Consider the following 16,551-nt stretch of genomic DNA (forward strand, 5'->3'; position numbering starts at 1 on the left):
TAATAAAACAATATGCACCAAATACCAATTTGCAACATCCAGCAGTGTAACAGACTGTTTGTACAGCTAAAATAATTAGAAACGGTTAAGACTGGAAGCCTTGCACATTAATGTTGGCCACGAAATGTTGGTCATCAAAATGGCCACGAACGCTCTTAAAAACTAAGGTTGATATGATGTCCAGTAGCTATATTTTATGGGGCTGAAACCAGGCAAAAACGAAATTAAAATGAAAACATCTTTGAGAGCAAGGGGGCCATTCGCAGCTTGCGTATTCTGCGCATATACTCACCAATTTTACACAGTCTTCCATCAAGTATGGATATTAGCCTACACAAATAGGCGTCGACACAGGATTAACTCCTATTTTTTTAACGCTTGCGTCATTTTAAGTCTGGAGATCTAGTAAATGATAAACACGTTTGAGGATTGCGATTACCATACCGACCTGACAATCATTTTCAACTATCAATTTCCGCAAACATGTGGCGTCTTATGTTTAGAATCAAAACTAGCGATGCGCGATTCACTAATGAACAGTGCTGGGAATAACGATGCTATAAATAAACGGCGTTACTAACGGCGTTAGTTTTTTTTCAGTAACAAGTAATCAAAAGAATTACGAATTAGGCAAACGACAGTCTCACTGGCTGGCGCTTACATATCTGTTTTGATTTCAGCAAATCAATTCGAGCGAATGCAGATTACGTGATTAATATTCATGAACCCAGCAGCTCATTAATCCTAGTGCGTTTTATATTGTTATTAGTAGTAGAATTTGTAGTAGTTTTGTTATCTTATCAATTTTTTCCCCCTTTTTTTTATAGAAACACTAAATGACAAACAATATGTTAAGCACCACCACCAGTCCTAAATTCAGTCAACATGACAAATATGCATTCATACTTGGTTATTCTAATTACTAAAGTTCTTTCACCATAAATTATCATAATATCATATTATAATGCTTGACTGACTGATACTAAGTGTCAGTAGATAAATAGTGTAGATTAATGTACAATGTTTTATAATAATAATTTATTCTATTTAGTGTTCATTTCATTCATTTAACAAATTTAATATTGGGGCCAGCCAACTTATTTGACATATTTGAACTTTTTTTTTTTTTTTTAAGTAGCACAATAGTTACTTTCCCTGGTAATTAGTTAATTTTATAATGATGTAACTCAGTTACTAACTCAGTTACTATTTGTGAGAAGTGACTAACTAGTAAGTAACGTGCCCAACACTGCTAGAATGACTAATTTTAGTCGTTCATTTCAATAAACAGTTTTTAAACGGATTAATCTATTTTAGTCGATTCGCGACTGAGTAATTCAAACTCACACTAAACCGTTTAGAGCAGTTTTCAGTAAATAGGATAGTTTATAAAACATAGTACATTTCGAGGGGTGAGAACCAAAAAGGCGTAAGTGACATTTCGCCAACTTTACAGGAGAGCCAAAACAAACATTTTACCATATTTGATCTGACTTTGTGTACTGATTGCAATTGTTTATAATAAAAATGTATACACTCATGGATGACAGTACTTTTGCTAGAAAGAGCTCATTAAGTGCTTTCATTTGATATATTTCCATTTCACCAAAAATGTCACTAGGGCGTAAGGTTCTCACCCCTCTCATCTCAGCATTGTATAAGCATAATATTATTACTGCCACCAGCATTTTGAAAGTTAATTTTTGAAGATTTTAGTCTTGTCATATGAATTAGTCTTTAGAGTGTAAATCTGGCTAAATGTGTGAGATGCAGTTTTTTTTAGACAATAGGTCTATTAGTCTTATTATTAACAACATTAACTGGCACAAAAATACAACATTTCAGTGCTTTCAAGACAGTAGCCACATGTTTTTAGAGCTTTATTATTTTAAAAAAAGTTTATGCATAAAATAATGTCATTTAATTTGTAAAGAGCCCACTTCTTAGATGGTATTTTTTTTTTTAAATAAATAGCTAACTGAAAGCTATATGTTTCTTTTTCCAGTCCACAGTTCCCATATATTCTAAAACATGCTTAACTGTATACGTCTTCAATTTTGTTATTTGTTTTAAGTTTTCCATGTTTTTTCCACCTTTAATGTGTAAAAAGTTGTCATGACGTCACATGTTTATTTTGCATTCATCAAAGGAAAGGTGTAGATTTGCTTGCAAATTATGTTTAGGTTATAATTAAACAGATAATAAACACATATATTTAGTAAAATCATATACTGTATAGCCCATCATTTTTTTATAATGCTTTATTGTCAACAAATAGCATGTACAACGCCATATCCAACCGTATAACAAAAACATTTCACACGCCTCAACAAGAAGGAACAAGGAAAAATAGAAGAAAAAAATTGAGAGGGTACATAAGCATCAGTTTACAGACAAATATATATTATACATATTTACATTGCCATAAATGCAGTTTTAATACAGAATACTTTTTTAATACTTTGCAGGTAAGCACCATTAAATCATTTTATTTTATGTGAAAATGTTAAAGGAGGAGCATATATTAATCATTTTAACTGATTTACTATTTTTAGATTTTGACATCACATCTACATACATTTTAATATCTTTTTCAAGCACTATAAAAAGAGGTTTATGAATTTCACATTCATAAACTTGCATTTATGAATGTGGAATTTAAGCTTTAACCCAGAGAAACAGATAGAGCCAACTGAGGTATGTTCAGGTCTAGGAGGACAGACAGAAAGTGCCAATGTACACTGCTTTTGAACAGCATGTACACCTGCAGGTATGGCCCTAGTAAGCACCCTGAATTCTTTTAATGTAACAGGTAAATCGTATCTTGAGATAAAGTCTTCAAACATAAGTAAAGTCCCTTCATTATTAAATAACTGATTCACTAATAACAACTAGTTACTAAACCAATTGTGAAAAAATAAAGATATTATTCATTATTTCTATGCAGAATATTGACATTATTCCATATAAGAAAACTATGAGGGTAAAAGTTGTGTTTATAAATAAGACTCCAGGTAGCAAGTAGCTAGCCTACTTGTTGAAAGTTTGATTGGAAGTTTTTCTATTTTAAAAGAAATTCTAAACCACCCAAATGAGAGAAAATAAACTGAGGAATTATATTCCAGACAGATGAAGGATTTTGAAGTTATTGTCTTAGCTAATTTAGCCAAAAGGTTACTATTTAGAAAGCTAAAATCAATCAAATTCAGACCGCCTTTATCATATGAATTAAGTATTACAGATTTCTTAATATGATAAAATTTAGTTTTTCCACAGAAATTTTGTCAACATGCCGTCAATTGGATATATAGCTCATCCTTCTATAGGTAAATATGCACCATACTGATTTAAGACTAGTAACGCCCCTGACCACGCCCACTCCATTTAACGCGTTGTCATCTGAGGTGTGCTTTCACTGTTTGTTGTGACGGAGGCGCAGAGATGTCAGGAATCGCAGCGAAGCTCCAGCAGAACCGGGCGCGGGCAGCGGGCATCGGTACCAACGCTCATGCGGTCAAATTCCTCAACCAGGACTATGAAGCGCTCAAGCGCGAGTGTCTGGAGAGCGGACGCCTATTTCTGGATGACACGTTTGAAGCCAATATATCTGCGCTCGGGTTCAAGGAACTGGGACCAAGCTCCTCTAAAGTGCGCGGGCTTGAGTGGCTGAGACCAAAGGTGGGTGTAACACAATAATTTAATAAATAACATTTAACAAAGGTAATAAAAAAATAAAAAAATAATAAAAAACACTGCAACATATAGCCTATAATGAATATAAAATATTACAGAAATGTGTAAAATAATACATGCATGAATATTAAATGCATATTTAAAATATATTGTTTATTATACTTTAATTATATACTTAAAAATGTTTTATTTAAAAAAAAAATGTCTTAACTGAAAGACTTTATTCCTACTTTTAATTTGCTGAATTTACATAACATAAAATAATATCTGATATTACACTGGTTAAACCTGTAGCCTATCCATTGATTTGATTTCATATTTCTTTGGCATTTATTGTGCTGACATTTACCTGTTTTGCATGGTTGAAGTGTTCACACCCGTCATTACAATGGCAAAACACATTCTTCTCGAACCAGGTTCAAATCTGGACTTCGACTTCTTTTCTTACTTGTTTGCTCTAGGCCATCACGCCTTGAGCATCTTGTCTTGTTGTTCTGTGTTTGGTAATTATAACTGACTATGCGTCTGAAGCTTCCTGTATCTGGGTGTGTTTGTCATCGTTTGTTTTTTGAGGCACTGTGATCAGGAAGCTGCACTTGTCCATAGGTTTAGGTCATCATGATATCACTGTACTACCGATAAATATATCCACATCAGTGTTTTAATACATGTGTTTTCTAACACCATCCCGGCAGCCAGGAAAGATCATAATAGAGTCTACTAGAGTCTACTCTATTATGACCATGCATAGCCATTGCATGTTAGTCTGACTCTGAACTTTGCAAACTGCTTCAGAGCCAAACAGACCAGGAAGTCATGGAAAAATATACTCCCCGAAGAGAATTAGCACATTAAATGTTGCATGCTTATGCTTTGTGATCCACATGATGCATTACTACTTACCAGAAAACCTTTTAGAGTCAATTAAAGTGAATATGATCCTCACTGCTCATATGATGGATGGTTATTGTTGTATTCAAGAATGGTGACAGTTTGACTCACAGCCTGTTTTATTTTTAACAAGTAAAAATTAATTAATAATTGAAATAATACGATTGAATAAGCTAATATTTAGCCGTGTCCTTCATTTTTCAACCCTGTTACCACATGATATTCCTCCGTTACAGAAAATGTAACATTCCTCAAAATTGTAACACCCAATGAGAATTATTTATTGTCAGTTTGTACACAAATTTCAGCGTTGACTGCGCAACTATTCAACCCTGTTACTTAATAAAATTGATATAAGTACAATTTATAGTAATCAAGTCAAGTTGAGCTTTACTGTCATTCCGCTACATGCGGGGGCATACAGTGGAAAGAAATGTCGTGCCTCACAGGACCACGGTGCTACATAAATACAGGCATACATCAATGAAGTAAAACAATATAAACCTATACACAACTATCCTACTGATACATGCTAAAGATGTATTGTTTAATGATTTTTAAATATTTAACATGTATTAAATAAATGTGAAAGAATAATATAATAATATATGCATGATTATTAGAAGAACATTTAACAGTATTAAAAGCATTTTAATGTATTATACTATATACTCTACAATATTTTAATGACTTAGTATTTAATAAAGCATTATGGTTCGAACTGAAAGACTAAATTAGTCTCTGTCTGCTTAATTTGCATAAGTAAAATTATCTGAAGATTACACCGGTTAAACCTATAGTATTTGACGTTCTGGCATTCATTTTGCAACCCTGTTTCTATATTATTGTCCCTAATGATGAAATATCATTTGGACCTTGCATGGCAGGAAAACATAATAAAATTTTCATTGTCAGTTTTTACAGATTTAAGTGTTGGTTGCTCAACCACTCAACCCTGTTACTCAGGTTATTGTGATTAAAATAATTAATTATTCAGTAACTACAAACTAATAAAATAACCACAAAATTTCTAGCTTCTACTAAGTTATGTGTTATTTAAGCTAATTTTGCAACCCTGTTACTGCATGATTTCCCCACATTATAGAAAATGTAACTTAAAATTGTAACCCCAAGAGGAAACATAACTCGGACTATTCCCATGGCAGGAAGACAAAATAACTTAATTTTCATTGTCAATTTTTGCACAAAATTCAGTGTTGACTGCTCAGCCATTCAACCCTGTTACTCAGGTAACTGTAATAAAAAAATAATCAAGCAAATATTTTCTTTAATTTATGATAAAATTAATTTATTAATGAAACAACAAGCCAACAAAACAACCACAAAATCTTAAGTTCCTACTGAATTAAATGTTATTTAAGCTAATTTGCAACCCTGTTAGTTAGCTCTCTTTAGTATCCTATAAAGAGCCATTTGTTTAATCATTTTCATTCAGTTTCATTGAACTCATCTCATGTTAAGGTAAACCAGTGATTCATGTTTTTGGAATGCTTGTTTTTGTCATCCAGCAACTGACATCCAACCCAATGTTCATCAGTGGAGGAGCGTCCAGAACTGACATCTGCCAGGGTGCTTTGGGTGAGTCAATTTAGCTGTGATATATTTGCCCATTGTGGAGCAAGTGTACAATGAAACTTTAGAAATGATGATAACAAAAGATCGTAAAAACTGACCCATATAGAATAACCAGCAGAAGCCATTGAAACACTGAACCACAAAAGCAGATTTTCTGGTTGAGGAAGTTTCTTTGGATGGCGGATGGAAGTAATTGAAAATCATTAGAATTGTACAGGGAAACACCCTGTTTGAGCAAACTCATTCATTCTGATTCATATTTCATCAATGATTCAACAGCCAATTTTTCATATCTGGGAACTTTATTAATTGCATACTGTATGTTCTTAAAAAAAACAGTTCACCCAAAATGTTGGTCCAAAGGGTGAGTAATCAGCGGTATGGAAGGGAATTCCTGTTGTACAATACGGGAAAAGCAAAACCTTTTTGTCTACATAGCAACTCTAAGTCCCAAACTCACACATACACGCCCCGTTAAACCTGTTCTATTCCATAAAACACAAATACTGGCGTCCTTTTATCCTGTCTTGGATGACACGCCACTGTTTTCTCACATGCAAACATGCCCCAGGAGTCAGGTGACTGTAGTTTTCCACTGTAGCTGAAAATAATTAGCTGAAAATTTTCAGTCCTGATCAGACAATGCCTGAACAATGCCTGGTGACTTTATTGGTGATAAAGGACATTTCTGTGATGCAAATGAGTTTACAAAATGTGTGTGTCCTGAAACATGCCAGAACAACTTTTAAGGGTTATGTCAATAGGAATTTGCATTTTACCAACGATATTGTAGTGTGTCATTGTTTTAAGTGTTTGCAGTATGAGCTGTAAAATCGAATAAAAAAATCAATTAAAATGCAGTTACTGTCCGTTTGCAATAGTGAGCTGCAGATTTAGTGAATGCAATATGATATCACATCATCCTGCTGGTTTTCCAGGTGACTGTTGGCTTCTAGCTGCCATCGCGTCTCTTACCCTCAACCAGGATGTGTTCGCCCGTGTGGTCCCGTCTGGACAGACTTTTGACAGTGACTACGCTGGAATATTTCATTTCCAGGTTAATAGTCTCTTGTTCACATAAAAGCCAACAAACCAAAAATATTACAAATACTATGAATGATATTGCTGTTCTATGGCCACTACTAATACAGAACTGTCTGCTAATTGATATTCTGAACCATTTTTTAATTGTTATTTTATATGCTTTTTTAACTTAATATTAATTAAACAATATACGTTATATATAATTATGCTATTACTCAATTATTAGTATTTATTTATTTGCACAATTAGTATTGTTATTTATGCAAAGTTGTCTTCTGATATAAAAGTACCAATTTATATTTAGCATTATTTTGGGCTGTTTCATTATTAAGCTAAACGTTTTTTACTAGAAATATAGTTTATTTTAATATTTAACCAATATCCTCAACCAATTTTTAATTAACGCTTTGTTTGCGTTTGATATAAGTTAATATACATTATAAATTGTATTTATTTATTTTTACTAAGATACTAATTTTCAATTATTGTTTTATTTGTTTTGGACATTAGTAACACAATCTATATATTAGTAGTAGCAGTATTTTTTTAGTATTGCTATTGTTGTTTAAGCTAAGTTGTCTTCAGACCAAGTTCACATTTCTCTCTTAAAATGCAATTTGTTACCATGTATACAGTTTAAAATAATAATAATATGTATTATTATTAATTATAATATTTATTTAAATATTGATTTATCTATTCATTTATGTAGCTAGTTGCGGTATTACTATTGTTATTTATGCAAAGTTGTTGTCTCATGTAAAAGTCACAGTTATTTTCATCATTGTTTAAGGATGTGTCTCATTATTAAGCTACAATGACATTTGTTACCATTAGTGCTCTCAAGCGATTAATCGCAATTAATCGCATCCATAATAAAACGTTTTGTTTACATAATATATGTGTGTGTACTGTGTATATTTATTATTTATATATAAATACAAACACATGCATGTATATATTTAAGAAAAATATGTTATGTTTATATATTAAATATATTTATATATAATATAAGATATAAGAATATGATAATATAAACGTATAAACATGTAAATATTTTCAAAATACATACTGTATGTGTGTATATTTATGTATACATAATAAATATACACAGTACACACACATAATAAAGTTTTATTTTGGATGCGATAAATCGCGATTAATTGTTTGACAGCACTAGTTACCATACATTCAGAAACAGCCATGCTGTTATATATCTACATGACATTTTTCCATGAAGATGTTTGTCAAATGTTCCATTAACGTTGACATATATCTGTTGTCTCTTCAGTTCTGGCAGTTTGGTGAATGGGTGGATGTGGTCATTGACGACCGTCTGCCTACTAGGAACAAAGAGCTGCTGTTCGTCCACTCCGCCGAGGGCTCTGAGTTCTGGAGCGCCCTGCTGGAGAAGGCGTATGCAAAGTGAGTAGTCAGTAGATTCAAACTCATTTAGCCTGTGAACTACACTTCCTCAGAAATAATAATGAAAATCTACTTCCTGTCCTCAGGCTGAATGGCTGCTATGAAGCTCTGTCTGGTGGCACCACCACTGAGGGCTTTGAGGATTTCACTGGAGGCATCGCTGAGGTCCACGAACTGGCAAAAGCAGGTCCAAACCTCTTCAAAACCATCCAAAAGGCTTTGAGCTGGGGCTCGCTGCTGGGCTGCTCGATAGATGTGAGAAGTTTCATATTTACGTATGTGTTCAGTTGCGCAACCTTGTAATTACTAGGAGTGTGTAACTGGATCTGTTGTGTAACTGTCAGTGAACTGGAATTGATAGTCGTGCAAAACCAGTTCTGTTGTGTATTTGTTAATGATGTTAGTTTTGTTTCGGTTTGGTTTAGATCACTGACTCGGCTGATTCAGAGGCCATTACTAGTCAGAAACTGGTGAAAGGACACGCCTACTCGGTTACAGGAGCCGAAGAGGTTAGTGGTGACTAATATTTATATTTATAGGGATAGTTAATTCAAAAATAAAAATTCTGTCATCATTTACTCACCTTCATGTTGTTATAAACCTGTATGAGTTTCTTTCTTCTGTTGAACACAAAAAAGAAGAATGTTGGTAACCAAACAGTTGACGGTACCCATTGACTTCCATAGTGTTTTTTCCATACTATAGAAGACAATGGGTACCATCAATTGTTTGGTGTAATAACATTCTTCAGAACATCTCCTTTTGTGTTCAACAGAAGAAAGAAACTCATACAGGTTTATAACAACATGTGGGTGAGTAAATGATGACAGAACTACCATTTTTGGTGATCCCTTTATATTGGTTTGCGTATGGAATATAATTTATGGTTGAATGTTACAGGTGGAGTACAGGGGCAACTTAACCAAACTGATCCGGATCAGGAACCCCTGGGGGCAGGTGGAGTGGACCGGAGCCTGGAGTGATGGGTAGGTAACCCGGTGTTGGCTTCAAAACACACAATGTTACATGTCTGTAAATTAATAAGCATGTAAAGCTCTATTTCTGAAATCCAACTGTGGTTTCGCAGAGAGTAACCACACCCACCTGTGGCCCTATTCAGACATGTTGCTATGAGTTGCTATAGGAACTCTGTTTAAGCCCTTCAGCCCTCGGGTGTAGGAAGGAGAGGTTGAGTGCCGCCCATCCTCCTCCTCATGCAGTATACACCTAACTTCCTCGTTCCACAACAAAATCAACAGATGTCGAGCATTTGTAACTCATTTATAATGTTACAAATAGTTTAATTTCAAGTAAATGTTGTTCTTTTGAACTTTCCATTCAGCACAGAATCCTGGAAAAAATGTATCACGGTTTTAATATTGATAATTGTAAGGAATGTTTCTTGAGCCATAAATCAGCATATTAAAATGATTTCTGAACGATTATGTGACACTGAAGACTGGAATAATGCTGCAGAAAATTCAGCTTTGCTGTTTTCATAAAATAAAAAAGCTTTAAGTTGTAATAATATTTCACAATATAATTGTTTTTATTATCTATCTATCTATATCTGTATCTATATCTCTATATATATATACTTTTTTTTGCAGCCTTGGTGAGCATAAGAGTCTTATTTCAAAAACAGTCTTATCAACCACAAACTTTTGAGTGTTAGCAAAATATATATGCAAAATAAGCTTTTTATTCAAGTCAAATATAACAGTTTAGCTAAACAATGACCGGGAAATTCACTGAAATTCATGTGATTGGTCTGTAGGTCATCAGAATTGCGGCAGATCAGTGATAGCGACCGTGAGAGACTGAGCTGCAAAGCAGAAGATGGAGAGTTCTGGTAATCTGTGATATTTGTTGATTTTTTTTTTTTGGACATTTTAATTAAGATGTTCTTAAGATCATTGACAAGATATTTCTCTGCATCCCAGGATGTCGTTCTCTGATTTCCTGCGTCTTTACTCGCGGGTGGAGATCTGTAATCTGACCCCTGATGCTCTGTCAGACGACAGTGTTAATAAGTGGGCGCTGTCCAAGTTTGATGGCAACTGGAGGAGAGGATCATCTGCTGGAGGCTGCAGGAATTACCCTAGTAATGAACTGAATCAACTGTCTGATAAATATGATACTGTATATTACATTACATTAAATATTTGGCCAAGAATACAAAACAAAATAAAAGAGTACTTGTCACAGTGCAGGTGAGGCAAGGAAAAACAAAGATGCAGCTTTAACTTTGTTTAGAAAAAATAACAATAATGCTCTAAGACAAAAACACACAGAGAGAAAATAAACATGACAGCTTTGCACATCGCACAAAGACAATACTAGACAATGAACTGAGAAAATTGTTTAGATTAAGTACACAGACAATAACAATGAACTGAACTAGAAATAGGTGAAAGTAATCTGCAATCGTGCAAATAGACCAGTGCATGAAAACCAAGGGGACAAAGGAAACAAGAACATTCAAAGAGGCCAAGGAAACAAAACTTAGACTGAACAAGACAATACTAAACAAAAACAACAAAAAAATTATACTAAAACAAAACAAAACAAAAAAAAAACAATAGAAAAAACTAATATATACTAAACAAAAGCAACAAAAAATACTAAAAGCAATAAAAAACAAAGCAATATATAAAGCTAAACAAAATAAAAAACAAAAGAATACCAAACAAAATCAACAGCAAAAAAACAAAATAAAAACAAAAGAATACCAAACAAAATCAACAGCAAAAACAAAATAAAAACAAAAGAATACCAAACAAAATCAACAGCAAAAACAAATGTATACTAAACAAAACAAAACAAAACAAAACAAAACAAAAGCAAACAAAAAACTAAACAAAAGCAACAGCAAAAAAAAGACTTCTAAAAACAACAAATCAAAACTATCAAAAACAACAGCAAAAACAAATGTATACTAAACAAAAACAGCAAAAAATACTAAAAACAGTAAAAAAAAAAGCAAAGGTAAATAATAAATAATGGTAAACAAAACAAAAAGCAAAGCAAAAGAAAACTGTATAAAAACAACAGAAAAAAACAAACAAATTACTAAACAAAACAAACTTTGTTTAGTATTTTAAAGAACAGCAAAATAAATGTGTTTGACCTTCGTTATGTTCCTGGCAGACTCGTTCTGGATGAACCCTCAGTTTTTGATCAAGCTGGAGGAGCAGGACGACGACCCGACTGATAATGAAGTGGGCTGCAGCTTCGTTGCGGGTCTGATCCAGAAGAACCGCCGCAAAATGAGGAAAGTCGGAGAGGACATGCACACCATCGGCTTCGCCATCTACGAGGTGAGCAGCCTAATGTCGTGTCTGGAAGTAGTCTGATCCACTTTCCTGCTTGTTCCTTGCAAGAACTATTAGAAGCTATTGAATTGATTATTTCACAAAGATAAATAATTAAATTGATATTTCTCTCTTATTATTGTCAACAGGTTCCTGACGAGGTATGGACTGCAGATACTGAAGCACAAAATCACCCTTTTTTTTTTTTGCTACATAATCTCAAAATCCACTAGTGTTTTCATAGCTCTTAAAGGGATCATTTACACAGAAATTAACACTAATAATCAAATTTCTATTTGCAATATTCTGTTGTAGTTTGTCGGGCAGAGGAACGTCCACCTGGACCGAAACTTCTTCGTGCGACATGCTTCAGCGGCCCGTTCTGAGACCTTCGTCAACCTGCGTGAGGTCTGCTCTCGTTTCTGTCTGCCCCCCGGCGAGTATCTCATCGTACCGTCCACCTTCGAGCCCAACCAGGATGGAGACTTTTGTGTTCGCATCTTCTCTGAGAAACAAGCAGAGTTCCAGTGAGTTCCTGGCCCACAATAATTAGATTGGTTTTAATGAAAGTCTATTTTTCTTTACTGAAAATATGTTTGGTTTTTAGAGAGCTTGATGACCCTGTCGAGTCCAACGTTCCTGAGGTAAATTTCTCCATGTGTCCAATATGAATTTAATACTGTATTATGACACAAATGTGAATTATTTCAGTGCTATTTTTTCATAGATTAACGTGGATGAGGATGATATTGATAGCCGGTTCAAGAAACTGTTTGGACAGCTTGCTGGGGCGGTGAGTATTACAGGATAATGATTTAATTATACTATTTTTGCTCATTTTAATATTTATAAACCTATAAATCTTTTTTTTTTTTTTTCACAAGGATGCTGAAATCTCAGCATTTGAGCTGCAAAATATCCTGAACAAAGTGATATCTAAACGTAAGCTCTGAAAGTTTTTACAAGCCATTTTGCTTTTTATTTTACATCTGTAAAATATATAAGACAACATTTTAATCATATTTTATAGGTATAATCAATCGATAAATAAATAAAAACATGTTTTAGCTTAAATCTGTAAAATATCTAATAAATAATTTAATTAATATTTTATAGGTATTATCGATAAATAAAACAATATATAACAATAAATGTTTTCACTGTAAAATCTGTTAAATATAACGTAAAGAAATTAATATTTTATAGATATCAATAAAATATAAATAGTTTTGTTTTTACATATAGATTACCCGTTTCCTGTTCATTTCATATTTTAATTATTGACCATTTATAATAACTTTTTTTTTTAAGGCAAAGACATTAAAACTGATGGATTTAGTCTGGACACTTGCCGCAACATGGTGAACTTACTGGATGTATCCTTTTGAATCAATGCACAAGATGTTTTTGAAATGGATCAGTTTTATCAAAATAATTAGAAAGATTTATTTCTGCACTATTCTAGTCCATTCTTTCCTTTACTAATAGCTCAGAAAGACGGCAGTGGAAAACTGGGCATCATTGAATTTAAGGTTCTCTGGACTAAAATTGAGGTGTACCTGGTATGTTTTCATCCTGGTATCATTTATTTGTACAATCTTTCTTCGAAGGCGGCAGACTGTTATAAAATGTTGTAACATTGCAGTCCGCCTGTGTTTGTGTTCTGTCAGGACGTCTTCGGTAAAACCGACAAGGACAAGTCCGGCACAATGAGCTCTATGGAGATGAGGGATGCCTTAGGGAAAGCAGGTCAGATATTAAAGGAACAGTTCGCACAAAAATAACAAATCCGCTTTCGTTTAATCACCCTCTTGTTGTTTGTACAGGCTTCTCTCTGAACAACCCTCTACACCAGATCATGGTCACGCGCTACAGCGACTGTAATCTCACCATCGACTTTGACAACTTTGTCGGCTGTGTTGTGCGCCTTGAAAGCATGTTCAGTGAGTGTCAGAAACAGCTGCATTTGAATAAAGACTGATATGTGATATTCTGTATTTACATATCCACATTCTCATTTGCAGAAACATTTAAAATGCTGGACAAGGACAAGAATGGCACAATAGAGCTCAACTTTTTTGAGGTTTGTGTATCTGTTAGTCATTTGACATGCAGTGGATTTCTAGAACAATCTAGAATCTAGTTATGGCATGTTTATGAAGTTTTTTTTTATATATACTTTTTTTATACAAAAAATGGCAGATGTTTGCACCTCGCTGTTGTAGTACATTATAAAACAGCAAAATAATAACATTTAGAGGGTAAATTATCATATTTCATGGATGCCGCCTTATATTGGGACAATAAAGCCCTGCCTACACCGACCGCTAAGCGATAAACACTTTATTATTAAATACCCATGAAGCACTTTACTTCCATTTTTTAAATAATTCCTTCATTTTTATTGAAATTAATGTCTTTCTGACGTGTAATGGGAAAAGTGAGACGAATGAGTTCGGCAAAAGACGGATTCGAACTCGGGTTGATCGCGTCAAAAGATACAACTGCCTTTTACATTCTACGCCACTGAGCCTTTTGTATAATGCTTGCCTTTTGTAACGTTGTCGACGCCAACCAGACATTGGTGGGCGGGGCTAGTGGAAATAGCTTTTGTCAACAAGGTGGGCAGAAATATATTTCCATAAATTTTTCCCACGTGGATTTTCTAAAAAGTCTTAAAGTATTATAAGCCATGATCCAAACCAACCAGCTACGAGGTGAATCATGGCAGCACAAACTTAAATTTGAAGCAAAAAGTATTTAAAAATTGGACAAAGACTGTGTTCTTAACCGCTTTAATGAAGGAATAAACTACAATCCCATGAAGCATTTGCGAATGACAATTGTGAAATTGAAAAATGTGTATTTAACGTTGTTTAAAGTCATCAGTTGCTGTGCTTCATGTCAGAGGGTGTTTCCTGTAAACCAATTTGCTGATCGTGACTCTCTGATTGGTGGAAGTTTTTGAACAGCATCATGGGAAATGTAGTTTTTCACCACAAATTCTACTGTTAAACAATGATCATTTAAAAACTAGTTTAAAATGATGCAAAGAGATGCCATTAACAACCTCGGAACTCACAACAGTCTCTAAAGGTTTAAGTTAAAAATCAGAAAGGTATGGTAGGATGCTCTTCCAAATATATCCAAAGACACATTGACATGACAACTGTATTTTGTCTCTCTCTAGTGGCTCAATTTTTCCATGCTTTGAGGAAAAGCAGATTCTGGACAGCTGGGTGGATATTTGAATAGTTTCTTACACACTGCACAGACACTGACATCCCTGGAAAACCAGAGACAGAAGGAAAATCTGACGTCGCTTACATAAAGCAAAATAATATTTCATGATGTATGATCTCCAGGCCTCCATGGAACTGATCACCATCTTCATATGCCAATAAGAACCGGGTTCCTGTGCAGTGTAATAGAATTCATATTATGGTGGTTTAGCTAGTTGGCTATTGCTTATTTTGTTGTACAGTTCATGGAAGGGTACTTACTAGCTAATGAATTACTACTATGATAGATGACAAAAATATGTTGGGTGCAAACATAGCTGTTTTATGTCTTTCTATTTAAAAAATATATATATATAATCATAAGCAAAAGTAAATAAATCTTGTGACTTTAAGGACACTGTCCTTATGCATCATGTCTTTCTGTCTAGAACAATAGTAGCTCTATATATATCTATTTCTAGCACTATATATGTATTATTCATTTTAAGGTAATATGTTGATTCAATATAGTTATTAACTGAATGAACACAGAGACCTCAATACTTGGCACATGATACACAATGACGGTGACAATCAGTAAATGGTGTTTGAGTGCGAATGGGTCATTTTGAGTAAAAAATGAACTCCAGATGTCACAAAACAGCAAGTTACTTCACCTAACAACAAAAGCAACCATAAAACAGTGTAAATACATCTCGAAAACAGCAAAAAAAATAAAAAAAATTACCTTATTCATTATTCATGCCCAAGTGCATGATGGGAACAACGGGATCATGATGTTGATATTTACTTAAACAATATTTGTAAAAATAACAAATAATTCCAAGTAAAATATACTTATAAGTTCAAATTTTAAATTCTACAAGCTTAAATTGAGTACTAATATTGAATTTACTCTTTTATTTAAATTCTTGCCTAAACTAAATTATTTAATGTAGAAATTGCATTTGTTTTTCTGTAGTATTTACTTCACCACAAAATCATTTTTATCAGTGTAGTCTATATTTGTGTGTGTGCATTGTAATATTATTATATTTGTTAGTTTAGTTAATTATGCTATTATAGAGATTTGTCCTTAACGTGAAAAAAATGTGCAAAATTTTTATATAGCATGCCACTCTGAACTATCAATGAATGACCTGCAGAAGGCAGCAGAGGAGCTCTACAAATGACTTTTGCCAGACGTTTACCAGTGTTTGCAGAAGGCAAACTTTATGTAAGTCGCATGAAAATGAGCGGCATCCATATGCAGAGATTAAATAAGCAAGATCACACGCGCAAGAGCAGCTCTTAAACTGAGTAGGCTATAGAGCAGTCTTGAGCCGCAGCTCAAGTGTCCTAGCACC

General features: G+C 33.8%; 1 protein-coding gene across 1 annotated transcript; it reads left to right on the forward strand.

The window, feature by feature from the left end:
• The first annotated feature begins 3,368 nt into the window (after positions 1 to 3,368).
• capn2l (calpain 2, (m/II) large subunit, like) lies at positions 3,369 to 15,602 on the forward strand. The gene is made up of 21 exons (XM_058761650.1): positions 3,369 to 3,678; positions 6,114 to 6,183; positions 7,119 to 7,237; positions 8,516 to 8,649; positions 8,736 to 8,904; positions 9,075 to 9,158; positions 9,550 to 9,635; positions 10,427 to 10,501; positions 10,593 to 10,753; positions 11,800 to 11,969; positions 12,113 to 12,124; positions 12,279 to 12,490; positions 12,571 to 12,607; positions 12,691 to 12,756; positions 12,848 to 12,905; positions 13,275 to 13,339; positions 13,457 to 13,525; positions 13,634 to 13,712; positions 13,790 to 13,906; positions 13,988 to 14,046; positions 15,154 to 15,602. The coding sequence occupies exons 1-21, from the start codon at positions 3,442 to 3,444 to the stop codon at positions 15,175 to 15,177; spliced, it is 2,103 nt and encodes a 700-aa protein (XP_058617633.1). The 5' UTR covers positions 3,369 to 3,441; the 3' UTR covers positions 15,178 to 15,602.
• Positions 15,603 to 16,551: the final 949 nt, after the last annotated feature.

This window comes from Onychostoma macrolepis, chromosome 22, assembly GCF_012432095.1.
Source record: "Onychostoma macrolepis isolate SWU-2019 chromosome 22, ASM1243209v1, whole genome shotgun sequence".
Classification (NCBI taxonomy): Eukaryota; Metazoa; Chordata; class Actinopteri; order Cypriniformes; family Cyprinidae; genus Onychostoma; species Onychostoma macrolepis.